A 26,390-nucleotide genomic window follows, 5' to 3' on the forward strand; every position below is an offset into this window, starting at 1 on the left:
GCAGCTGCTCTTGCTTGTATGTATGCATCCATCCATTCTGCTTTCTGTATGCGTAGGAGCTGCACCTCATTAAGGTGTGAGAGGGCTGTTGTGAGGTGTTTTTTCAAAGGTCCAAAAATTGCAACATCAAGTGGCTGTAACACATGAGAGGTATGTGGAGGTAGTATAAGTAGCGATATGCGATTCTGTATGCAGTGTGATATGAAGCTCCCGCTTATATGGCTGTCATGGCCATCACAAATAAGGAGCCTTTGTTGTAGTTGTCCATTTGGAAGTGTTGCTTTTGCTCTTGTAGAGGGCTCAAAAACGCGTTTTAGCCACTCATATCCATGAAGATTGCTTGTCCATCCTTTTGTATTTGCAGAGAAGTGCCATTTGCTTATAACATCCTTTGGAATCCAGCTCTGTAGTACATTCTGTCCCTTGAAGATAATGAGGGGGTCGGTGGTTGTTCCATCCATGCAGATGCACTCAACAGCAGACACCCATTCCTGCCGGCCTGGATGGGCTTGAAAACGCGTCCTAAGGCTTGAATCCACGATAATTCTTGTTGATTGCATTGTTCCAATTGAAAACCCAGTCTCATCCATGTTGTAGGTGTTGTGATTTTCGATTTTTAGCTCTGTTGTGAGGCTCTTGTACACGTCAAACCACCCCTTCAACACCTGCTTTGTGACCCCATTCATCCTTTGTGCCTCAACCCTCCTTCCTAACTTAACACGTAAGTTAGGATGCCTTTGAATGAACCGTGGCACCCACTCTTGCCCAAGAGGTAAGTTAGGGATTTGAGGTTGTGTCTGTTGAGTTGGTCGGGTCTGCTGAGTTGGTCGGGTCTGCTGAGTCGGTCGGGACTGCTGAGTCGGTCGGGTCTGCTGGATTGGTCGGATCTGCTGCTGAGCCGGTTGGTTTGATGGGGTCTGCCAAGCCACTAGTTAGAAATAGCCGAGTCTGCCAGTCTATAGCAGGTTTGATGGGTTGGTAGTTGACCTGACTGAGCTGGTCAACTAACTCTGTAGGTCGGCTCACCTGGGTTTGGAAGACCCGACACTTGTTTGACCGGACTTCCTCTGCAACCTCACGTAATATCCGATGGCTAGGAGCGTAACCACTTCCAGTAAGCTCTTTAATCCACTTTGAGAGGGTCTGCTCTTGAGTTTTTGATAGGAGTTGCTGGTGCTGGCGTGCTTCTACACGTGTGTGCCTTCCATTTATGCGACAGCGGAGGGTCTCCTCTGGTAGCCCTAAAGCTTTTGCAGCAGCATATATTGATTTGTATTGATTTGATTTAATAGCTAATATAGCTTTTTGAATTTGAATTTCGCGTTCTTGAGCCTTTATACTCTTCTGACGGACCATTCTAGCATAGTAGTAGTAGTAGTTAATAGGGTTGTAGGTTTGATGGGGTGGTTCCGACCCCACTACCCCCGTTACGCCATTACCCCCGTTACGCCATTACCCCCGTTACGCCATTACCCCCGTTACGCCATTACCCCCGTTACGCCATGACCTACGTTAATTGGGTTTGAGGTTGCGATGCTATCGGAAACTGTTTCATTTGGTGGGATGTTCCGTTTGGTGGTAAACCACGTTAATGGTAATTACTATCTACATCTTTAACATAACGTAAGTCATGGCCATAGCGGCGCCATGGACATAGCGGCGCCATGGACATAGCGGCGCCATGGACATAGCGGCGCCATGGACATAGCGGCGCCATGGACATAGCGGCGCCATGGACATAGCGGCGCCATGGACATAGCGGCGCCATGGACATAGCGGCGACTGCATCGACCACAGCAAAATCTGAGTCACATGACTAAAATTTAAACCTTAATAACTTTTGTAATACAGTCAATGACCGCCTTGGCGATATTTACTAGCCCAAGTGCAGGCAGGTATCGGGAACGCGGTCATATCGCCAAGACGGTTTTATGGATCAGATTACTTAAGCCAGCTATCTAGGGTCGTTTGCTATGTAACGTAGGTCGTGGCCATACCGGGGCCATGGCCATAACGTAGGTCGTGGTCAGACTGGCTACATGGCCAGACCGGCTATTAGTACCATCACATACAAATTTGTATGTGGAGGTACTTATGCTTGCGAAAATTAGAACCTTAATAACTCCTTTAATAAAAAGGCTAGAGCATATTCCTTGTATATATAGGAACTTTAAATAGTCATCTACTATATCTAAAGATGCTAATACCACTAGTATCTTTTTACATAAGTTACTAAAGGTTTTAACTTTTGCCATATAAATTTTTAGTATGGCAAATCTAAAATTGTTAATAACTACCTAATAAGGCTAGCTTACATGCTAGCGTTTTTAATTATAACGTATAAGTATATAAATTATCTAAGTTTAATAACATTAAGCTCTAGCAAGTCAATTAAAGTAATTATTACAAGTTTGAATTATATATCACGTGATGTGAATTTGCTTGTGAATTTACCTGTAAAATTGAAATAGCCGGTCTGGCCATGTAAGTTAGCCGGTCTGACCATGATCTATGTTACCGGGATGGTGGGGTAAGCCACCCCTTCAAAATATGAGCAGCTTCAAAATAATTGAAAATAGTTCTACCATTACCATGCTAATTCATCTATATCACTGTCAAATAGCTCCTCCTCACTCCCATCATCAATTAGATCAATTATAGATGTTGTAACTTGTGGAGTTGTTGATATTTTCGACTTTTGTGATGTAGCTGTTGTTGCTGCTTCTGCTTCTGCTACTTGCGACTGCAACTCCTCAGTTGTGATGTGGAATTGACCCTTCAAAACTGCTCTCTTGCCCTTATTTTGTACTCTGCGCTTCTGAATAATTGAGCGCAAGTTATCTGTCTCCCTTTGTTGTAGTATGTGGCATGTATTGAGCCGCTCTGTCTCATCTGCTAACTTATGAATATATCGCTTTGTAGGAGTGTTGAGAATGCCACGACTTATTGTAGAAGAGAGTACTGTATTTGCTTTGTGAAGTGTTGAAAAATCAGGTGGACTGCTGTTCAGAAATACTTTCTCAAAAATGTCATGCTCTGTTGGAGTCTTTGGCCGCACTATTACTGCATCTGTTGTAGGAAGCGTAGCTGCGCGGATAACTGTCTGCGGTTGAAATGGCTGTAGCCCACTCCCTCTCCAAGCAGAAGCTATATTTGAATTTGAAAATGCAGCTGCTCTTGCTTGTATGTATGCATCCATCCATTCTGCTTTCTGTATGCGTAGGAGCTGCGCCTCATTAAGGTGTGAGAGGGCTGTTGTGAGGTGTCTTTTCAAAGGTCCAAAAATTGCAACATCAAGTGGTTGGAGTATATGTGAGGTATGTGGAGGTAGTATAAGGAGCGATATGCGATTCTGTATGCAGTGTGATATGAAGCTCCGGCTTATATGGCTGTCATGGCCATCACAAATAAGGAGCCTTTGTTGTAGTTGTCCATTTGGAAGTGTTGCTTTTGCTCTTGTAGAAGGCTCAAAAACGCGTTTTAGCCACTCATATCCATGAAGATTGCTTGTCCATCCTTTTGTATTTGCAGAGAAGTGCCATTTGCTTATAACATCCTTTGGAATCCAGCTCTGTAGTACATTCTGTCCCTTGAAGATAATGAGGGGGTCGGTGGTTGTTCCATCCATGCAGATGCACTCAACAGCAGAGACCCATTCCTGCCTTCCTGGATGTGCCTGAAAACGCGTCCTAAGTGTAGAATCGACTATAATTCGTGTAGATTGCATTGTTCCAATTGAAAATCCAGTCTCATCCATGTTGTAGGTGTTGTAGTTTTCGATTTTTAGCTCTGTTGTGAGGCTCTTGTACGCGTCAAACCACCCCTTCAACACCTGCTTTGTGACCCCATTCATCCTTTGTGCCTCAACCCTTCTTCCTAGCTTAACACGTAAGTTAGGATGCCTCTGAATGAACCGTGGCACCCAATCTTGCCCAAGTGGTAACTTAGGTAGTTGGAGTTGTGGTTGTTGAGTTTGTGTCTGTTGAGTTGGTCGGGTCTGCTGAGTTGGTCGGGACTGCTGAGTTGGTCGGGACTGCTGCTGAGCCGGTTGGTTTGATGGGGTCTGCCAAGCCACTAGTTAGAAATAGCCGAGTCTGCCAGTCTATGGCAGGTTTGATGGGTTGGTAGTTGACCTGACTGAGCTGGTCAACTAACTCTGTAGGTTGGCTCACCTGGGTTTGGAAGACCCGACACTTGTTTGACCGCACTTCCTCTGCAACCTCACGTAATATGCGATGGCTAGGAGCGTAACCACTTGCAGTAAGATTTTTGATCCATTTTAAAAGGGTCTTTTCTTGGGTTTGGGAGAGTAATTGATGTTTTAAATGTGCTTCTTTATGTGAGGTATGTCGCCCTTTAATGCGGCTAACAACTGTATCAGGCCTTAGATGTAAGGCCTTTGCAGCAGCATTTGCAGTTTTATATAAACCAGATTTTACTCCAGCTACTGCTTCAAGTATTAGAATATCGCGTTCTTGAGCTTTTAAACTCCATTTGCGTACCATAATAATGGGGTAATTGATAGGTTTGGTGTGTTGGTTGATGGGTTTGATGGGTTAGTTAAGTGCTCGCTTACCTCACCATCCCGGTATGGCCATGGCCCCGGTATGGCCACGACCTACGTTATAGAAGATGCTCAAAAACTGATCGCTGAAAAAGAGGATAAAGGGCTGAAACGACAGAAAAGGTCAAATGAGGAGGGTGCTGTAGAGGCTGGTCCATCGACTTCGCGGCGCTGTGGGAGGTGCGGCAAGACTGGGCATAATGTACGAACTTGTCAAGAGGTTGAAGAGATATTAGGAGAAGAGAATTCAATTGAGTGTAGTTAATTTTAATGTGTTAGGGTGGAGTAATTGGGTTTGAGGTTGCGATGCTATCGGAAAGTGTTTCATTTGGTGGGATGTTCCGTTTGGTGGTAAACCACGTTAAGCGTTTTAAGTTATTGTCTTGTTATATATTTAACTTAGTATGACGGTAGTGATGCCAACTACCAAAAGTCCAACGTTGTTTCGCCTTTATTACCCATTAAATGTTTACTCCTGTTGATTAATTATTTCCCTCCATATTGAGCATCCTCTCCCATGACAAACAAGGAAATTTCTAAGGGAGCGAACTGCTCATGCTAATTGACAAGCATGTCTCGATGATAACTAAGTGATTTTCAAGCAACGTGACGACGCCCCTTATTATTGGTTGTGTTTGAGGCTTTCCGAATCAGAATACCCCTCGTCTTGTTCTAGTTCAGAGGAACCGGATAGTGCATCATTGCCTCGATCCCTCCTCCTCCTGCCGCCGATAGCTTGCAGCTTGCGACCAATAGCGCCCTTCAAAAACCCGCCTTTATGCTTGTCACTGTTCCCAGAACCCTTGAAAGAATACGAGTCTCCAGAATATCGTGTCTGACTTCCCCCTTCGCCACTTAAAAGATGGGATTTTGTCATAGCTAGTGATTGAGGGATGCTTGAACCTCCTCGACTACGAGATTGAAACGAAGCGGCGCCACTACTACCTGCGCTCACAGGACCTAGGCTGCTACTGTTTGAAGCAAATGACCGACGCGGGCTCTTAGATCGGTCCCTGGCATCTGTAGAGCTGCTCGCCAAGGTGCTACCTGTGTCGGTAAAATCATGAGGCGAATCTTGACGTGATGGCACTAAAAGGACATTGCTCGTTGCAAGCTCCCTCAGTCTATGCTGCTGTGTCATAGTTGGTCGAGATTTGGTAAATTTATTTCCGATAATTGCACCTGTATGAGAGATGAGTGCCCTGATGACATCCTTCTTCAGAGCAAGCGCGAGATCAAGATTTGACCAGGTCTTGTTCCGATACTCGAGCATAGGTAGGCGAAAAACGAAATCGTGCAAGTCTTCAATATTGCGTTGGTCCTTGCCCTTGTAACTGAGGCAAATGACTACACTGGGAATCTTGACATATGCCAGCGTCATATAGTTGGATGCTCGGTTTAACATCTTCGTCAGATCATCGGAAGGCTTCACGTCATCTTGTCTGCCACTGCGATTGATGGCGAAGAGTTTGTTTCGTCTCTCACTTGTTACACTCCCTTCGAATGCCGAAAAATTTGTCATGGATCGGGAGATTGTTGGTCGAGTGGCATTGCTTGAGCCCAAGCTATCAACAGAAGGTTTTTTGTGAATGCTCTTCGTTGATTGCTGATCTGGAGCATGCGCCTTGTTCGACTGGAATAGACGGAACGATGCGCCCTCGCTACCTTGAGTATGATGTAAAGTTACCATCCTCGCTTTCTTTCGTGACAAGCCAGTTTTCGAGCGACTCTCGGAATTCAAAGTTGGCCTCAATCTTAATTCTAGCGAATCGGCTCCAGACCCAGTATTCGCGTCCGACCTCTCGGCATCAGGATTGAGTACGAATTGAGTGGTATGCGTTGTTGAATTGTCTTCCTCATCATCTTCGTCCTGAGGCCGTGCCATGTTTTTCATTCGTGCTGCGGACCCTTTAATGTTGCCAGAAAGGCTTTCCCCAGAGCCTGGGAATATGTACTCAAAAAGCTTCACACCAACTTCTCGTTCTAGTTGCATTTTCATTGGAAACAGATTAACCTCGAAATGATCCATGACTGGAATCCCAGCAATTGCTTCGAGCATATACCAATAAACCCTCAGCATTTGCCTATTGGCGCCTTCAGATTCTTTGCGTTCAGGATCGAAATATGGAGCAATCATTTCGGGATATATGGCATCTGGAAGAAGATTAAGTCCCACAATCTTACCAATCTGTACGAGGTTCACATGTGAACCATCCGCATTATCGGTTCGATCATATTCCGCTTTTTGTAGCTGGAATTCCATAAGGGGCCGATCCTCATCGCGCATCAGATGCCATACTATCTGCTCGGATGCTATGTTCCACCTAAGCAGACCATTATTTTGAGAACCGTCATATTTGCGCTGTGACGTCGTGATCGCCTTCATCATGAAGAAGAGTTCGTCCCCACAGCTTGTTAGGTCGCGGTCTAAAAGGATTCGGCCTTCCCAGCCTTTTTTGTCTAGGTAATTCGAATGTATTTGGAATTGAGTCTTGATTTCTTCAAGTTGGCGAATACGTTCCTGGAGCCGGATGACCATCTCAGGGGCGCCACGAAGGTCGCTAAAGTCAGACGCAAGCATTATCTTCTCTAATTTCTCACTGCGAGTCTTTTCGAGGGGCTCGTTGTATAGTAACAGGTCGAGTACAATGATATACATGGCATAGTACTGAGATGAGTCGCAAATTGCTCTTATATGAGGAAACTGAACCCAGAGGTGATCCATTCGACTGTCCAGGCTATCAGCAGCGACTTTGTCTGTCCTGTCAACCTCATCATTGTACTTTAGGCGCAACGTATTGTATTTGTCGTATCTTAAGCTTGCCGAGGTCTTTTGCACAACACGCTTGAATCCAAATGGGTCGACTTCGAAATCGAACATGACTTCCATCGGAACCCAAGGTGGCCAGGCCGATCCCGAAGGCGTCCCATATTGACTTCCCGAATACAAGGAGAGAAGAGGAGATTTAAAAAGCTTCTGGTGGGTGACGAAAAACTGGGTACCATCCATTTCCACAGAGAATCGACGCTGAACCAGCCCGCTAATTTCATCAAAAATGCGATCTTTATCCATGATTTCAACAAGTTTAAGCTCCATGCCTTTCGCGGTAACCAGAGCAACAGACTTTGGGTTTTTCTCGCTCTGAAGCTGAATTTGAGGGGCGATAAGGCGAACATGGTATGTGTTCTGAGGTGTAAAATCTTTACCAATGTTGGAGGTAAGATGCTCTGCGGAGGGTCTTCCTGCGCTCTCATAGTTTCCGGGATCGTTCGCATCGACAAATTTTTTGGAATCAGCGAGTAACCCTTGGATTCGTTGTTGAATATCGAAGTCGGCGTTTTGCTCCTCTGTCCCGCTTGAAGGAGATGCAGATGGCGGTTGAGGACTCGGCGGTGTTGAAGACTTAGACTTCGGGGCTTTTGCCTTGTTTTGCTCTTCGACAATGTCTAGGATAAACTTCACTGCCCTTCTCGATAGGTAATATATGAACCCCCGCCTTTGGCTGACCTGGTGAATATATCGGAGAATGGTGTTGCGTAAAGAGTTGTTCCACTTTAGTTGAATGTTATGAATGACAAAGCGATTATTGAAATCACTAACAAAATCAGGGGCAGCAGCATTCTCCCCACGGGTATTATTCGAGTGGGTTTCTTCCTCTGGGAAGGTACGAGTATCGGTTCCTGGATCTAAGTCTAGACCAGGCGTCGCATTCCGGATATCTGCCCTAATTCTAGCTTCCATGAGATGCAGCATAGCTTCCAGGAACGATCGCTTCTCTCGTAGTACTGTATCATAACTTCTCATCTGATCAAGTTCGGCTTTAATCGCCGTGTCGTCATCAGCACTTGTAGCCTGTAGCTGGCGAAGCTCAATTTCTCCCATCGCTCGTTTGTGATCAATTACCTGTTCCTCGAGTTGATCTAGTCGATTTTGAATGAGCTGACATTGGACTTTTCGCGGATCGTCGTCTTTGGACATGATGCAGACATGGGTGGGCTCGTTTCCAAAGGGGCTTGTGCGATCTGGGTCACCAGCTATAGTGTCCCCATGGTCTGTTTGACGGAAATAAGAAAGCCTGGGTGCATAAGCAAGTGGCATGATTTTTGTATGTGGATTTGCCTCGGCTGGCAAAATCCAATCCAGTTCCACAAAATCATCCATATCTATCCAACTGAAATCATTGTCTGGAATAACAAATTTGGAAAGTTCAGTTGCACCCCTGTCCTGTTGAGTAACGGGCGGCGGAACAGATGCTTTCTTGAGGGTTTCTGGCGTTGTACCTGCAATTGTTGCAGACATGGCGCGGATGTCCGCTGATACCAAGTCCAGCTGAGCCTTATGGATTTTCATGCCTGTGGTTTTGCTCTGAGTTTTCCTGCCTTTGTCCTGAGTGTTAAACCACTCTCTTCTCTGGTGTATATCAAGCATGAAACTGTCCAGTTTTATCTTGAGTCCGGTCACCGAGACGACATCCTCCGTGTAATCCTCAGCTTCTTTGTGTTTGTATACATGGCTATGAAATAGCGGGGCGAGCAAGATGCTGTATTTTATGGTCGCCAAATGCCTACCAAATTTTTTGCTCGACTTTTCAAGTCCGGGCCATAATCGGCCTTGTCGAATTGGAAGAGACATCGTGCCTCCAAACATGGACCACCATGCAAAAAAATGGGTGAAGAACCGTGGGGTTAAATGGACGCTGTTGTAGCTTGTTGATGGCGTCGTATTTGTTACAGACCAACTCCGGTTCATTGGGGCTGTCACAGCGATAGATAAGTGGATATAGTTACTCCGAAATCCCCTGAAAGCGTCATATACATCCCCTGGCGGCGCTTTTGCAAAAGCAGGCTCTTTTAAAATAATGTCATAGTGCGGTATAAAGTCAAAAGTCCTTTCTCCGCCGACGATATTTCTTTCGAAGACAAGACCTGCTAACCATTGGACATTTCCAGAGAGTTTCATGATCACCTTCTTGAAAATTGCCCCCTTCCTGTAGCTATCGCTGCTTGCCACGCTGTCGCTGTCACGGCCCGATGAAATTGTTTGAAGGGCTTGATGACTGTAATCAGGAATGGCCAGTATGTAATCACCACTCTCGACGGTCATGAATTTCTTCGGGTCATTCTCACGCCAAACGCTCCACCGAACATCGTTACGCCAGCACATCAAGAAGCCGGCCCCGTTTCCGGTAACTGCGTAGGGGTCACGGGTTCCTTTCAGCAATAGATGAACGTCTCCATCGCCTTTCCATGACACGAGCAAGCGTGAGTGAAAGCCCAGGCGGATTTTGTCCCAGAAACCTGTCCGATCCGAAGGATCGATCTGAGGCTTTGTAAAATTTTCAATTACCATCATCATATCTTGGATTGCAGGCTGGTATGACGCGCCCCATGTAATTCTCGTCGGGAATATGGTATTGATGTCAATATTGAGATCTGAATATGACTTTACTGGAGACACGGTACGTCGTACATCGATAGCGAAATAGCCCGAGTTTGATTGTACCTGGTTCCTGACCTTGGCAGGAACGATATCAACTTTGACGTGACGGACAGATTGCGGTCCGCAGAACTCTTCCGCAATGACAAAGTTTGTCTTTAAAGACCAACTTGGCAACCGTAGGGACTGGCCTGGCTTCATGGCTGGCACGTGTAGGAGAGGGAGAGGGTAGTCTCTGAGCGACATACGTGCCTCTCCCATGTCGATCTGGACGTGCATGGGAATGAGTAAAGAGTACTTCATATCGTGAGGCATACCCTTCCCAATCTGGTGGAGAAATTCTGGGAGTTGGCTAGGAGGGAAAGTAGGTTTATCAATAGTGATGTGTAGATCGTTGATCAGCGTACTCATAAGACCTGGGCGCTGAGGTATCTCCACAATGTTCTCAATGTCTTCCATATCGTCGGGTAACTCATCAGGGCCCCAGAACCCGCCCCGCAATTTCTTCATGTCGTTCATCTGTGTCCTGTATGATTGATCGATACGTCTCTTCCAACTTTGTGCATTATAATGCTGTAATGTTTCCATAGCTTCTTGGATTGGGACCTTTGTAGAGGCACTTAGACCACACAATCCCTCCGGGTCGTATCGCATACGGTAATGACGCGTGGTTGATCGTGAGCGCTCAGGTCTTTGTGAGTACTCTTCGCTTTTGCTTCTCATGTGGGAAGTACCCTGTTGATTACTTCGGCCAAACGGGCGAGCCGATCGAGTACGGATTCTTGACGTGTCCTTTCTCTGTTCTTGTTCTTCGACCTTCTTAACTTTGACTCTAAATGCTTCCTCGCGGGCAAGGCGTTGCTGTTGTTCGACCAGTCCAGATCTGTAAATATTGCCCAGTTTCCATTCAAATGCACCATCTTCGATTTCAAAAAGAAGTGCCTTGCTACGAACAGAAATTTTTGGCACATGCTTGGGTCCCTCTGGACCCTTCTTCAAGATATACTCATTTGTCCCGGTTTTGAACCGGTGATGAAGTTGTTCTATCGCTTTGACTGTGTTCACGACATTGTCAAAGACTTTATATAGAACAACTTGATGCGGCACAGCTAGCCGTATGGCTTCCGTGCTGACTTCAATAACATTATCTTCCACAGAAGCTCCAGAGGCTAACTGTTGCCTCATTTGTCGCAAGTTAACCTTTCCTGTTTTGATACTGGCGAGGCGAGCCCATACCCGCTTCATCTTAGGTGCCTCGACGTAGAGTCGAGCAAGCTTGCAGTTCATGAAGGGTGGTGAGTATCGCCGACGGCCAGTTTCCACGCCGTACACTTGCAGCATCATAGGTGGGTCAGCGGGCATATTGGCTTTTACTTGAATTAAGCCAAACTTGGCATCGATTGTTACCAGTTCGTTCAATCGCAGTCTGTGCTCGAGGAGGTTGCGTTTGTTGCTGTTAGTTGGAAACTGCATGGGGGACAGGTAGTCTAGGCCATTGATGTCCCTAGTGGCCGCCAGCGAGGGACGGATAATATCAACATTCGTTTTGGTGCGAATGAATGCCTTTCGAAATACGGTTCCTGCGACGCCAATGGCATAGTGCCGATATAACGAATATTGGATCAATAGTGTCCTGACATGCGAATTGACATGAAATAGAGGCCCCTGGGTATCAGTGGAGGTCGAGGCGGTAATATTGCATTGCGGCATGGCAAGAAAAGACTCGAATTCCCACTTTTCTGAAGATTCAACGACGAATCCTTCTAGGCCGCAAACGTCTATCGTTAAGCATCGTCCATCAGTCGAGTCTTGGCTGTGTTCGATACTTTGAGGGACACTTCTGTGGTGGTGGGTGTCAGGGGTTAACGATCCGCTGCTGGCCCGTCTATGGGATGGGTTGCGGTCTGCAATTTTTCCTTTGTGTGCTCGATATTCCGCTGTCCACGATTCTAATTGTAAAGCAACGCCGCGTATATCATTCGAAATATCTGGGTCAACACCAGCGACTTCAGCGCTGAAATTCGAAGCATGGAATTGAAAGTGGAGTAGCCACGGTGGTAGAGCTCTGACGAAGTTGGGATCTTTCGATGTTTTGGGATTCACCTTTTTATCCGGCTCTACGTTAGTCCTAAGTTGGTGGACAATCTCGCGGATGCCCTCACTTAGTTCTGGGCGGATCATTCGGACCGAGAATGTCTGAAGACTACCGGAAGCTATCACGTTAACTTCAGGGCTTGCGTTCACCTGTACTTTAATCTCCATAGACTCTGTCTGAAGTAAATCATAGCGAGCTGCCGAAGCTGTCTGGTAGTACAAATCGTGTGATTGCACTCTGAATGTGGATGCTAGCGCATAGTGAATATCTCCTTCAGCAGAATGAGACGATTCTAGGTCCAACGACACCGAGGAAATGGATGATATAATGAGATCAAAGTCGTCTTCGTCAGCATCCTTTTCCACGGGAGGTAATGCTATGCGGAATACTGGCTCATGCATAGAAAACTTGACATTCGCTTTGGGTAGGAACTTTGAAATTAGCTCGCGGCTTCCTTGGCCTGATCGGGATGTCGATTTTGGACGTGGTTGCATGATCGTCATGAGAAGTGGAAGGTGTTTCGGGTCAAGGTCAACCGACGGAGAAGTGATGACTATGTTGGCAAATAAGATATTTGCATTGCGCTCATCAGCACTTTGAACCCCTTTAAACCCAACAATCTTGGAAGGTAAGGTGGTTCTTATCGTGGTGGTAGTCATCGGTATATATACTAGGCGGTCTGACTTTCCATGGCCATCATCAACACCAATAGAAACAGAAAGCGCCGCCAAGAGACCTTGATGTGCCACAGTTTGCGAAGAGAAGTACATGCGATGGTCTGGAGACTTGGGGTCTAACCGATGTACATCTATGCCGACCTCTTTCATGGAAGCATTAAAAAATAGAGGGCCGTTGCCGGGCTGAACATTTCGAATCTTCTTTGCAAGTCCAATGTGGGTAATTGCAAATTGTATTTCCTTGATTCCTCGGAGGATTGAACTGAGAAATTCGTTGAAATCCGAAGTGTTCTCCATGTTTGTGTCACATTCAGCACTCGTGTCCACTTTCAGATTTGCGACCTGCGCGTCAGAGGTTGAATCTGTTTCATGGCGGCTCTTTGAGAAAAGCTTAGAGCGATTGCGGTAACAAGATAAACACGTCTCTATATCGTCCACGGGAATATGTAGCCTTCCTAGCTTTAGTTCAATTGATGCCTCGTGCAGCCCGTCAATCTCCTTGTAAAGCAGACCATTTATGTTGAGAGCTGCGTGATCCAGGACCTCCAACGACTCGTTCCCTTCGGCAGTAAGTAGCACACTTCGAATGGTGACCGTCCATTCGGCTGGTCGCTGATGTTTCTCTTGCTGCTTCTTGCGTGAGAATATGTGCCCCTGGTCGACCATTTTCCGCCTCGTATTGACGGCAATGGTATAACTACCAATCTGGATAGTTCCCACTTCCAAGATTGTGAGTGATGAGTTGGTGGCCACAATATCGACCATTCGAAGCCACCCAATACTGCGATGGAGGCGCTTGACCCTTTCCTTCAGTTTTTTAAGTTCGTCCCAACTCTTCCGCTGGCTTTCGCTGGCGCCTTTGCCATGGTATTTCGCCCAGCCTTTCGCAGCCTGAGGTTGGGGCGTATGGTCGGAATCTTCAGCAGTATCTTGGCTTAACTCTGTGATGTTTTTGAGCTTCTGCTTATTTTGTGTTTCCAAGGCTTCGATATCAACCGTTACAGCAAGTTCAGTCACAACAATGCTTAGCCAGGTCGGCTGGGCAAATGTTGGACGATGAAGGTTGATTCCCAACCCGCGGATTTCCACTCTTATTCCATCTCGTGGTGTGTATGCCAGTCTTCTCAGAGACAAATAACCGATGCGTTGGATGGATATGCCGGTGGCGATGCGTAGGACTGCAAAGAGGATGAACGACGAGAGGTAGAGGAGCACCACAATCCCAAACACAAAGGAGGGGCTTAAGATGGCCATTTTGTCGGGCAGGACTCGTACGCCATGGACTGTAGGAGGCCTACTTCAGATCAGTGACTCCATAGGATGGCCTGGAATACAGCAAGAGCAGGCGCGTGTCGGTAGGCCAGCCCGTAGTTGCCAGTATCACCACTGAGCCAGAGATGTTACCGGGCCTAGGATCATTGGTAGCTCTTTGGATGCAGAATGTATGGTCATGGTCCAACTAAATCAATTCGCATGGCATGTTGAGTGGATGGGCGCGCATAAACTATGGACCAGTTTGAAAGATGGGTAGATCTGAAATATAGTTGATTTCCATCATTGTCCAGCAAGGCAACAGATATGGGTAGACATGTATGAAGATGGAGTACAGGCGGACTGTTGGGGGCTCGTTTTGAGATCCTCGAAATAAATAAAATACCCTACAGCTGTCTAGAGTAGCGATATAATGGGTATGAGCAACTACGTATTGGGGTTGTTGATCGTCACGTGTGCTGCCAAGGGGGCTTGGGGGCAAGCTTTTGTTCGCAAGGTACTCTGGTGCATTAAATCACGTGACCAAACACTGCGGGTTAGCCTTACAAGTACTAAAATGCCACCCGCCACCACCGAACACCGCTTCTACAGCCTTTCTCTCGCTTAAAAGTACAGACCGTGCACGTGCGTTGGGTTCCTTGCACCTGATATTATTCACTAAAATCCATCAAAAAAAGCATCATCTCAATTCGGAGATTTCGATCACTCTAATCCACCCCTCGCTCCAGAATCACATCGGATACCGGGGATTCACACGATAAACATCAACCCGAAGGACAGAACAGAACTTTCTTCAGCGCTCCAATTAAACGCCGCCCGTTACAACTTGTTCCCGCGCATTTTTTCTATATCCGCAATCATGGGTGAGTTGACTTTATCCACCTGGGACCGGTCTCGCTTTGGCCCCCTCGAAGCAGGATCAATTGAGGCCGGCGTATCTGGAGATAATCATGAAGCTGACAGCATATTCTGCAGGTCCGAAAAAGAAGGAACAGCAGAAGATGTCCCTCGGGGCCTTCATGACTGATGAGAGTAAGCTATATACCGAGATGCCTAGATGTTACATGGCTAATACTGCACAGAACTTGGATCCTGGGCTGATGAGATGGAGGATATGCCAGTCTGTGAGTATATTTTTATTTTTTTGGAATTGACCCTCCCAATATTTTCAGCTTGCTAATCGTTTATAGCCGGTATGTTTGCTCTTTCCAAGCCCCGAAACTCGCACACATAGGACCCATATCACCAACCCTTTCCTGGCGACTTATTTGACCGGCTTGATTCATGCTGATTCAATAGACTCTCGTTCTGGATATGGCGCCGAAAAGCGAACTTACGGCTCTACAAACACTACCTTCGGAAGCGGTAACCTAGCTGGTTCGTCACTCTAATTGGAATATGCCAATGAACCATGCACCTGCTAACAGTGCGGTTCAGGATACTCTGTCAGAGAGGAACTACCTCTCCCAGATAAGCCACCTTATACTGTGCATCTAGGAAATCTCTCATTCGACGCTACCGTTGGTGACGTGACGGATTTCTTTGCTGATTGCGAATGCACCAATGTTCGCATCATCGAAGACAAGCTCGAAATGAAACCCAAGGGGTTTGGATATGCAGAGTTTGGTTCCCGCGAAGGCCTGATCAAGGCGTTGGCGCTTTCCGGATCGCAATTCCAGGGCAGAAACATCAGAGTCAGCGTCGCAGATCCACGTATGTTTTGCAGCCGTTGCTACATGTGCCTCCTCATACTGACCATCCTTGCTATATAGCCAAAGATCGTGATCGCCCGGATGTTCGTGAATTGGGAGACTGGAGTCGCAAGGGACCATTGCCCGACCTGCCAGGTCGCGGAGGAAACGACCGCCGAGCACCTGAGAGAGGGTTTGCATCCGGAAGAACATTTGGCGATGGAGGCTCGGAATCCGGCGGTGATCGTAGAGAGCGCCGCGATCCATTCCCTCAGGATGATGGAAAGGTCAGAGACCTTGGCAACTGGGAGCGTCGCGGGCCATTGTCCACAGTTCCCCAACAGGAGCGCCAAACGAGCACCAGAGAAGGGGGCCGTAGCAGCACAGTTGATGGGCCACGTGCGGAAGGGTTCAAAGATAGGAGAGCATCGCCAGCTGCATGGGGAGAGGGCCGTACCCAGGACTCTCAGGATGGCTCGAGACCTCCAAGACGCGAGTTTCAGGAGCGCCCAGTTGCTGATAGAGCTCCAACTGCCGCAGAGCAGGATAGCCAATGGCGAACAAAGATGAAGCCAGACGCCCCAGTTGCACCAGCTGCGACTTCGCCGCTGCCATCGAGAGATGGTAGTGAAGGCCCGGCTTCTCCCGCACCAGCCTCTGCAGCCCCTGTTGGAAGACCAAAGCTGAACCTGACAAAGCGCACAGTGTCTGAAGCAGCTGACGTGGCTTCACCAGCATCTGCTACTGGCGATGCTAAGGCTAGCCCATTCGGTGCAGCACGTCCTATTGATACTGCTGCCAAAGAAAGGGAGATCGAAGAGAAACGAGTTGCTGCGCTAAAGGAGAAAAAGGAGGCCGATGACAAGTCTCGCGAGGAAAAGCGCATCGCCAAGGAAGCTGCAAAGGGAGAAAAGACCGAAGGTGAAACTGATGATGGCACACCAACTGCAGAGATTGTGAAGAAGACGGATGGTCTTACCCTGGAAGAAGAATCTGCGACTCAAGACACCACCGACTCCAAGCCTAAAGAGGCGGCTCAGCAGAAACCCGCTGATACTGGGGCCTGGAGACGCCCTGCAGCTGGCCCAAAGCCCCCCCGAAGCGATGTCCCAAGGGGTCCTCGCGGTGATGGACCGCCACGTGGTCCTCGCAATGATTCCAACAGAGGTCCAGGGCCACGAGCCAACGGTGGAGCTCCACCATCCGGCGCAGCCGCCGAGCAGGTGGCAGAGGCTCCAGAGGAAGACGGCTGGAGCACGGTCTCAAAACCTAAAAAGAACCAGCGTGGTGGCGCACGTGGTATTTAATCATAGGTATTTAATTCAGCGTCTAAGGCAGTGCGGGAAGCGAAATATGCAGCCATGAAGGGTTGGGCATTTTCTGATCCAATCTCTTTACACGACGGTACTATATGCAGTGGATGGATCTGTACTCGGCGTTTGGTCATGTTTGTTGTTTCTGGTATCTTGTGTGTGCGCTTAACTCCTTGCTGATTTGGCTTTGGATAGCGCGTATGAATGATACCGAGGATGTCGCGTTGCATTAAGGCTGTCTCATAACTATGCTTTCTTCGTTGTTTCTACTTCGCATATACGGTTGCGTTTTCAGCGGGCTTCCAAAGTTCTATTGAGGATCTATCATGGGAGCATTGGAAGAATGAATGCAAAGGTGTGCTCTCAGATGAGAAGTAGTGGCAACTAGACTCACCGCCGCATTATGATCGCTGTGCATGCACGATAGTGCTAAATGGCACAGAAATATGGATTCTCGCATGCTTGTATTTATAAATGCCTTCCAGACGCCTCAACTTTGAAGACCCAGTCCGTTTATGTCTCGATATTTATGTTAAAAGTGAATGAACGTGTATTGACTACCTAACGCAACCGCTTATATATCCTCAGACTTCCAATCTTCCTGTGGCGCGAACCCATTCTATTGCCTTTGCCTTAACTTTCTCCTGGCTTTTGGCATCGCCGTACTTACCCTCCCACTCGCTCCAACGCTTGAACCAGGCCTTTGCACCCTTCGGCTTCAAGTCTTTACTCCTGGCTACTCGCTCAAAGAGTGCCCTGACCATGCCTTCATCACCCTGTTGTATCTCCAGATCCAAAAGTTGATTCCAGAGATCTAACCTCTTCGGGAACGTTGCCAAGACTCCCTCAAATGTCGTTCTTCCTCGTTCAGGTGAGCCATGCGGTGAGTGAAACTCGAGAGCTGCAAACTTGATCGTGAGAGTGAGGTGGTTATGCGATGGCAGCGACTGAATGGCCCTGGGTAAGAGAGCCCATGCCCTATCTGGAGATGACAGCGTATAATGCAGGAAATGCGCATAATTGTACCAGGCATTGGGATATTGCGAAAACTTCTTGATCAGAACTTGGAAGAGCTCATCGGCTTTCTGTTGTAATTGTTAGCAAATTCCGAAACTAAAAAAGGACTGTAGAAGTTGTAGCTTACGGTATGTTTACCCGACTGAATGTAGATGCTTGTCAACCGTTCGTGGATTTCGAAAGCATCGTTATACTCACAGGCACGTTTGAAGACTTCTTCGGTCGTGTCATCGCTTCCATACGCATTTTCCAAGTTAAGCAATGCTATCCATACGTTCATCTTCTCCGCTTCTTCGCGCATGTTGATGGTACGAATGGCTCGCTCGGCAACCTCTCGTGCTTTGGCAAGTTCACTGAGCTTCACCTGGAAAGCCATGTATTCAATCCACAACTGTGAAGAATCTGGTTCACTCAGCAATAGTCGTTCGAAATCACTTGTCGACTGTGGGCCATTGGCATCAAGCTCTCCAGTACGGTCGACCTTGATAAGTGGCTTGCGGCGTGCCTTTTTTTTCGACGCACTTGCCAACCCCTCTTCTTCAGAATCTACACCAATTTGCTGGTCCGCATCATCCAGGGTAGACGCAGTCCAGTTGAATCCTCCCGCTTCGAGTGGGAGACCGCTTGGTTGCTGTAGAGCATCTTCCATGTCGGGGTCCGAATCATCTCCTGATAATGCGACTAATGCGTCAACCCTCTCCAAGTTGCCGGAATTGCCCTCTTCCGAATCTGCGTCGTCGTCACTACCCAGTTGTACTCCTTCCATGCCATCTTTTATGCCATAATCCATTTCCTCATCACTTTCCGATTGATCTTTGAAGTATGAAGCTCTTAGACCAAAGCTTACGCGCCTATTGTCTAATTCAACCTTTAGTACCTTTGCCTTCACAGCATCACCCTCGGAGTAAAGCTTCTTGACATCTGTGACCCGATTTTCAGTCATTTCACTCCTATGGCATAAACCACTAACGTTCATCGAGCCGTCCACAACGATGAACACGCCGAAATCCTCAACCTTTCGAATCTTGCCAGTAATAGTCTGGCCAACCTCCAGGTCATTAAGAGATATAGGTGCAACATAATCGTTGTCGACAACGGACGATTTTAGACTCAACTGGACATGGTTCAAGGCTGGATCGGCAGCTATCACTTTGCCCTTGACAAGCTGATCAACCTGAAAGCTTGGCTTCCATTCCTTGATGTAGGCATCGGAGAGGTCGGATACTCGGGTGTAGGCTGTCACGTTCCCACCGAGGCTGACGAATATGCCATTCTCAGCAACATTATTGACAAAGCCCCTGACAACATCATTCACCTTCAGCTGCGCAACAGACGAAACTTCGGCATCTTTAACAGGCAGGGAAGAATTAAGGACTCGGGATGGTCTTGTTGTGAGCCTTATGCGTTTGTTGGGGACGTCAACGTCTGTAATACACACTCGAACAATATCGTTTTTCGAATAGATTGTTGGGTTGGCGTCAGAGAAGTCATCAGTAAGATCAGTCAAGTTCACTGGTCCTGAGACTTTATCGCTCAGTTGGACCATAATTTGGCGCTCTGTGACCTTAGTGACCCTTGCAGGTACAACCATATCCTTCTTTAAATCTTGGAAACTCAAAGCACTGCTGCTGCCTCTTGCCGATCGGCCGCTTAGGTCCAGGCGGTTATTTGCAACATCAATCCCAGTCACGCTGACTTTTATGGCAGACCCAACAGGAAACTTTGACTCGAGGTTGTTAAGTAAGGATACATCGTCGGAGATGTCAAGAGCGCCGATACGTCCCCGAACGTTGGGGGATATATTAACCCAGAGGCAATCGTCACGCACGTTGTTGACAAATGCAATCCAAGATGACCCCACCTTCACTTTATTAAGGGTAAGAGCCTCTGGTGCGCTCTCTATTGTTTTAGTCAACTTTGCAGACAATTCGAAGACTGCCGTCTTGCCGGCCGTGTGGGTTATGGGCAAGAACCTATGGTTTTTGGCATCATGGATACCAAGAACTCGAACGGGAATAGTCTGTTTTGCGGAGAATTGCTTCAGTGGATGCTTCCGGTCTTTGATCTCCTCCCAAGATTCAAAAACTTCAGATACATCGATTCTGCCTTGGATATTGTTGGCCAACTGCACATTAATTTGAGTTTCTTTGACCGAGGCGATCCTAGCCATCGTCACCCTGCCCAACGTAAAGTCTTCCGCAGCAGTTATGCTTTCATCAACTGGGTTAATAGCCTTCTGGGATTCGCCATGGTATACCAACTCGCCATCGACGGATGGTACCGAGATGTTAATGTCTTTGACAGACAGCAAAAATCGTTTCTCGCTTTGATCAACAGAGAGGACCTTGGCCGTCAATGATTGGAGGCGGCGGAGGCCAAAATCAGGCAGAGTCTGAGCCTCGTCTTGTAATTTAGACTTTGGCAAAAGCCCAGTAACTCCACCTCCAAATTGGACAAAAACTGCTGTGGGCGTGATGTTCTTCACAAAACCATGCACAATCTTGTTCTCTTTAACGTCGGCAAACTCTCTTAACAGAGTTCTCTCGTTCGCTGCTTTCACTAGGTTGGACTTGTTTGTAAGAGTTATGAGACGATTCTTTTCGACTTTGTCGATGACAGCCAAGTTTTGGAGAGTCTGCCCCACCCTTATCTTCTTGAAAGCTGAGAAGTTTTTGGCCTCTGAGCCATCCGTAAGATGCCCGACAGGAAGTATAGCTCGCAGACCAGAGAGTTCAAGTTCAACTGATATGTCATCATTGGACTTCTCTGTCACGGTGGCGGAAACTATTTCGCCAATTCGAAGCTTCTTCAGCGAACTTTGTTGTGAGAGCCCAAAGGCTGCCGGGTCTTTGCAGGAAACTGTGAGTCTTGCGGCTGCAGGATCAACATTTAGGACATGAACATTGACGACTTGCCCAACGTGGAAGTGTTGGCTAGGATCCTGTATGTATGATTCGCTCATCTCCGAGACTGGTAGGAAGCCACGAACGGTACCATAAAACTGGACAACCGCTCCGCCAGGTAGAATACTGATTATAGTCCCAGGGCTTTGCGAGCCAGGTTCAATATCTTCGTATGACTTGAAAACGGGGTTTTCAGAGTTAACCAACGCCTTTTTCAATGTTAAGCGAAACTGGCGCTTGCTCAAATCCGTCGAAAGAACACGGGCAGTGACACTAAGACCTTGTTTGAATTTCTTTTCGGGGTGATGAAATTTGACATCAGCCATATGCATTTCTGGTACAAGGCCAGTGATACCGTCGGCAAGTTTGACAAACAGGCCACCAATACCAGCTTCGTTGATAAATAGCTTATCCACCTTCCCCTTGACAACCTCGCCAATGGTTAGGTCTTCGATCTGCAAAAATGGCTGTTCAAGGACCCTCTGCTCCAGAGACACGAGGTAGATTCCATCCAGTGAGTTATACCCAACAACCCTGCCCCGGTGGGTTGAGTCAACTTTGTAAGGCCCAACTGACTCAGAAAGTGTTTCAACTTTTGAATCGGCAACCCTCGAGATATGCACGAAGCCATTCACCCCTTTAACTCCGATGTCAACGAATAAGCCTATTCCCGGTTGAACTTTTTTGACTGTCGCTTCTTCAATGATGCTGGATAATGGAAGGATCTGCAGAGGATCGTGTTTCTGTGCGTTCTTCTGTGCCTGCTGTGTCGAGAGGGACATAACATGATCCAGTAGGGAGATGCCAAGTTTCCTGGGTTCAACATTTGGGAATGTACAGATAATTCTGCCTTTGACTTTGCTGCCGACCTTGTATTTCTTCTCCAGGTCCTTTCCAGCGTTACTGAGTCCAGAGTGTATTAAGTCGGCTGTCACATCGATGCTGCCCATAACCTTGCCAGCCACACCCCTGGGCGTAATATCTGCGAGGAGAAATTCAACCGCCGTTCCAGGTAAAAAGGCATCGACAGTCGGTGCGTCGCTCAAGTAGGTCGGCTTCTTAGAATTGGCGATCTTTTGAAGGTCTGCCGACAACTTGACAATTTTGCCATTGGAACTGAGGCCTGTGATCATGCACAGCATAACTGCACCTTCCTGTATCGTATTCATCTCGATGGCGTACCCAATCTCTTTGGAGGACATGAACCCTCCAATGGCAGATTTCTGCAACCCAATGTCCATAATAATCCCATGATCTTCAACACTGACTACTGATGCCATTATCATGCTGTTCGGGGCCAGTTCTTTCGCAGTAATGCCGCTATTGGCTTTCTGAGGCTGAAGAGAGAGCTCAATGCGCCGTTTCCCGACTTCAGCGCCAGACGCATTGTTCTCGTTCGTAGAAACAACGAAAGCTCGCAGGTACTGGCCAACTGAGAATAGATCGTTGAGATCAATGTCATCTGCTATGCTCGAAGAATCGTCGTCGCTTGCTCCGTCGTATGCTGCCACCAACATTTCTACTCTTTCCGTCAACTTCCCCGATATCGAGGTTAGAGGGACATAACCAGTTAGGTTGTTTGGCAGTGCTAGAGCTATATCATGAATATTTATTTTCGAGACTTGCCCAAGTACCAATGACCCTGGGACAAGGCGCTGTTCTACATTAGCACAAACCACATGCCTGCTCAAGAGAGGTACTAACCTTGTAACTTAGACCCTCGATCCTTATGTCGTCACCTTCGTCCCCCTTCACATTTGCGTCCTTAGTTCCCTTGCTTTTTTGCTTGCGCTTCTTCCCTCCATGGCTAGTAGCCGCCTCTGAATCCCCATCAGCTTTCGCCCTCGATGCGGTCTCATGTTCGAACAGGACATCTCTGGTCGCGTCGATGTTAATCTGTTTGTGCTCTAGAGGTGTTAGGACGCTTGCGCCTCCACGTGGGAAGGCAGCCTCTTCTTCTTTGGCTTTTGCAATTTTGGGAACATGTGCAGTCGGTAGAGTGGTAGTTCCCCTGTTGGGCTTTGCTGTATAAGAGGTTCCAGTCTCCTCCTGTCGCAGCCTCTTTTGCGGTCTGTTATCATTTTCGCCGACCTTCTTTGAGCGAACAAATGAATCATTCGTGGGCCCCGTCTTCCTTTTGATCGGCCCCATGATTGTCGTGTGTGGAATTTGCTCCAAGCAAATTTACTTTTCTGCTTGCCTTTCCTCGAAACGGGAAGTTAGTCGAAAATAAGAATTATTTATGTTTCTGCCACTTTTCACCGACTTCGTTATCTGACTAGCCCCGCGCGTAACACGGACGACTTAATCGTCGGTTGGCTTATGACGAAGCTCCGAGGCAACCAATGGTACAGCACTAATGCGCCGTACCTACGTTAACGGCACTCGTGGATGTGCACCCGTTTATGAAGATCCAAGTAGCTTTGCTTTAACTATTAAACTCTATGATACATTTTTTTACTTATTGCAACCTGCATAGTAATAACGAGTGGATAAACTACCTCAAGGCCTCATGGCCTCACAGAAACCACGACAGTCAAACTCAGACGATGAAAGTACACACGCCAGTCGTCAAGGCGTCCTGAAGGCAACGGCGGCATCTCAAAACCCGAACGATACAGATGAGACCAAGAATATAAGTCCAGCTACGACAACTACAGGAGAGGTTTGCACCCGTTCCTGAAGTTGGCGCTGGGCTACTTACTAACTAAACTAGATCCAACCCCGCAGCTGGTATGGTGGAGGGTCCTGGCCGAGGATAAAGTCGAACCCATCTATACAGGTCGTAAAGGAATCTATTATGGCTGGCAACAACTCCCGGCCAGCCGATGTTGCGCTATTCGAGCAAAGAACTCCAGCGGAGCCACAACCCTTCAAAGCCACTGTCTCTCGTCCAGCATCTATGGATCCTGGGAAAAGCAAAGAGACACTTGAGCTCGTCTCGGGCGAGCCCTCGATCAAAGATACCGCTAGAGGCAGTTCTGACACAGCGAACGGACCGATAACACATTCCGTAAATCCTACTGACGACCAATCGAAATCGACAGATACTGTTGTTGAGCCCGAACCTGATAATTCAAAGCCTCAATCAGACGACGTTGTGGAACGACAAAAAGCAACAGGGTGGTTAGAATGGCTGCGGCCCACAAAGGCCCAACATAACGTCCAATATGGATCAGTCGCAGCTGAGGAAACTGTTCCATCTGTCGATGAACCTCAGCAACCACCCAATAAAGTGCCACCTTCAGACAACAAAACGAAGCCGCAGCCTCCATTGGCTTCAACTGTTGCTACTGATCCTCGACAGAACGCAGCAACCGGCCAACACAGTCTAACAGAGCCAAACAGTCGCTGGCCGGGGTTATGGCCTGTATCAAACTCCACCGCCACAGTTGCTCGGCCTGAAGAAAATAACAGCGAACAAGAACCCATAAAGCCAGATTTAACTATAGGCAAAGATAACGAACAAAGTAGAAACGCTACAACTACAGGCTCTAGCTGGGCCTTCTGGTCTAGTCAGGTGCCAAGTGCAACTTCACAAACAACCAATTCAAAGGAGATGGGAGAGATCGCTATTACTGGAGAACCGTCGCAAGAACATCCAGTGGCGGCTCTCTCCAACGCGCCTAAAAACTCTAAAGCGGGACATGAGTTATCAACTAAGACGGCTGCAGTCAGGAGTTCCTCTTCTGCAAAATCCATCGCTCCGAATCTGTTGCTCCCTTCTTTCAGAAATACGTACCATTTAGCAGAGAGCCCGTCAATCATACAGCAAATCTCCCGTCTGCTATTTCGTAGTCACCAACCACCAACGAACCATCTTTTTGTAATCAAGGATCCGCCTAGGATCAAGAAAGCAATTGCGATCGGGATACATGGGTTATTCCCAGCCGCACTTTTGAGAACAGTGATTGGGCAACCGACAGGAACTTCGATTCGATTTGCAAACCATGGGGCCTCTGCTATTGAGAGGTGGGCTGAGAAACTGGGGATACAGTGCGATATTGAGAAGATTGCTCTTGAAGGTGAAGGGAAAATTGCGGAGCGTGTTGACCGTCTATGGAAACTTCTTCTAAATTGGGTCGCACACGTTCGGCAAGCTGACTTCATCCTTGTGTCATGCCACAGCCAAGGGGTTCCCGTTGCGATGATGCTAACTGCAAAGCTTATAAACCTTGGGGTAGTGACCTCGGCGAAGATTGGTGTCTGTGCTATGGGTAAGCTAACACAGGACTTATCCGTACAATTTCATATTTAGGTAACTAACTAGACCGTGCTCTAGCTGGTGTCTCACTTGGGCCATTTACGGATTATAAGTCACGACTATTCAGTGGTAGCGCTGCGGAACTGTTCGACTTCGCAGACCCAGACAGTGACGTTTCTCGGAGTTATCACGAGTCTCTTAGTGTTGCCTTGAAGTATGGGGTCCGAGTGACTTATGTCGGCAGCATTGATGATCAGCTTGTTTCTCTAGAGGTATGGGGAATCCAAATACGTTAGTTAGGTTAGGGCTAACAGGACAGTCGGCTGTGTTCTCACCAGTGGATCACCCCTACATCTACCGTTCAGTTTTTGTAGATGGCCGCATCCATGCTCCCGATTTGTACGATCCCACCCTTGTTTTTCTGTCACAGCTAATAGTATTTAGCATCACAAATCTGGTAGGTTTCGCTTTGAAATTGCGGAACCTAGGAGTATCAGATCATCAACTCATCAAGGCGCTTTCCGCCCCATTAGCTGGGAGTCTTTATAGTGGCGAAGGGCACTCAAGACTGTATGACGAAGAGGCCATTTATGAGTACGTTGCTTTCCATTTGTTGCATGCTCAACCTCGCTAATAACCCCTCTAGCTTAAGTGTCCAATTTGCGCTGGAGACGACATCAGTCGGTCAAAATGTTGATCTAAAGGTCCAGAGGAGTGTGGCAAATAGCAGCTCTAATCCCTTCCAGTTACCTTGGAGTATGAGAGGGCTGCTAGAGGAGGAGGTTGTTAAAACGGAGCTAGACCAGGAGGCTAAGGAGCTTCTATTGCAGTTTGAGGAGTGGAAGCCTACTACTAAGGTATTGAAGGACGTCAAGTATAGACTTGAGGTTATTAAATCAAAGCTATGACTGATCGCGTCGCGGGTGGTGTCTGGAGTTTAGCATATTACATTTGGAAAATACCCAGGGATTCTGCAGAGGAATTAGAGGCGGCAATACAATTTTATTTTATTGTTTTATTATTTCAAAATAGATGAATAAATACAATAGATACATTTAATATACTTCATGCGCGTGTCGTCCTAGGGTTTGAAGAGGGGCTACCGTAGATGTAGCTTAGGATCAATATCAGCAATTTAAATCCATAGAGTCTATCCCTTCGATTTCACCCGTCAGTAGCTAGCTTAAATATCGTGGCCCCAAGTGATTGATCGCTTT

The 26,390-nt window shown here is 47.4% G+C and overlaps 4 protein-coding genes across 4 annotated transcripts; 2 read left to right on the forward strand and 2 right to left on the reverse strand.

Moving 5' to 3' along the window:
* Positions 1–5,186: 5,186 nt before the first annotated feature.
* On the reverse strand, positions 5,187–14,027 carry VC83_07603 (uncharacterized protein; the record flags this gene model as incomplete). The annotated part of the gene is made up of 1 exon (XM_024471170.1): positions 5,187–14,027. One exon carries the CDS (start codon positions 14,025–14,027, stop codon positions 5,187–5,189), a length of 8,841 nt encoding a protein of 2,946 aa, XP_024320880.1.
* An 877-nt stretch (positions 14,028–14,904) lies between these two features.
* Positions 14,905–17,043, forward strand: VC83_07604 (uncharacterized protein; the record flags this gene model as incomplete). Its single annotated transcript, XM_024471171.1, has 6 exons — positions 14,905–14,908; positions 15,021–15,077; positions 15,128–15,169; positions 15,345–15,422; positions 15,483–15,758; positions 15,818–17,043. The coding sequence occupies 6 exons, from the start codon at positions 14,905–14,907 to the stop codon at positions 17,041–17,043; spliced, it is 1,683 nt and encodes a 560-aa protein (XP_024320879.1).
* RRP5 (RNA binding protein) lies at positions 14,935–23,176 on the reverse strand. Its single transcript, XM_024471172.1, has 3 exons — positions 22,674–23,176; positions 18,194–22,624; positions 14,935–18,134 (listed from the first exon to the last, which is right to left on the reverse strand). The coding sequence occupies exons 1-3, from the start codon at positions 23,118–23,120 to the stop codon at positions 17,634–17,636; spliced, it is 5,379 nt and encodes a 1,792-aa protein (XP_024320853.1). The 5' UTR covers positions 23,121–23,176; the 3' UTR covers positions 14,935–17,633.
* VC83_07606 (uncharacterized protein) lies at positions 23,139–26,166 on the forward strand. The gene is made up of 6 exons (XM_024471173.1): positions 23,139–23,634; positions 23,686–25,186; positions 25,252–25,445; positions 25,493–25,572; positions 25,618–25,767; positions 25,820–26,166. Exons 1-6 carry the CDS (start codon positions 23,482–23,484, stop codon positions 26,079–26,081), a joined length of 2,340 nt encoding a protein of 779 aa, XP_024320877.1. The 5' UTR covers positions 23,139–23,481; the 3' UTR covers positions 26,082–26,166.
* The last annotated feature ends 224 nt before the right edge of the window (positions 26,167–26,390 follow it).

The sequence above is a fragment of the Pseudogymnoascus destructans genome (assembly GCF_001641265.1).
Source record: "Pseudogymnoascus destructans isolate 20631-21 unplaced genomic scaffold scaffold_23, whole genome shotgun sequence".
Taxonomy (NCBI): Eukaryota; Fungi; Ascomycota; class Leotiomycetes; order Thelebolales; family Thelebolaceae; genus Pseudogymnoascus; species Pseudogymnoascus destructans.

Bases quoted from the DNA above. Each gene is read 5' to 3' on its own strand.
- RRP5 (XM_024471172.1), bottom strand. From the start codon at position 23,120: ATGGGGCCGATCAAAAGGAAGACGGGGCCCACGAATGATTCATTTGTT. The intron at 22,625-22,673 runs GTTAGTACCTCT...AATGTAGAACAG, and splicing joins TCGAGGGTCTAAGTTACAAG to CGCCTTGTCCCAGGGTCATT. The intron at 18,135-18,193 runs GTAAGCTACAAC...CAATTACAACAG, and splicing joins TTCAGTCGGGTAAACATACC to AAAGCCGATGAGCTCTTCCA.
- VC83_07606 (XM_024471173.1), top strand. From the start codon at position 23,482: ATGGCCTCACAGAAACCACGACAGTCAAACTCAGACGATGAAAGTACA. The intron at 23,635-23,685 runs GTTTGCACCCGT...TAACTAAACTAG, and splicing joins CTACGACAACTACAGGAGAG to ATCCAACCCCGCAGCTGGTA. The intron at 25,573-25,617 runs GTACGATCCCAC...AATAGTATTTAG, and splicing joins CGCATCCATGCTCCCGATTT to CATCACAAATCTGGTAGGTT.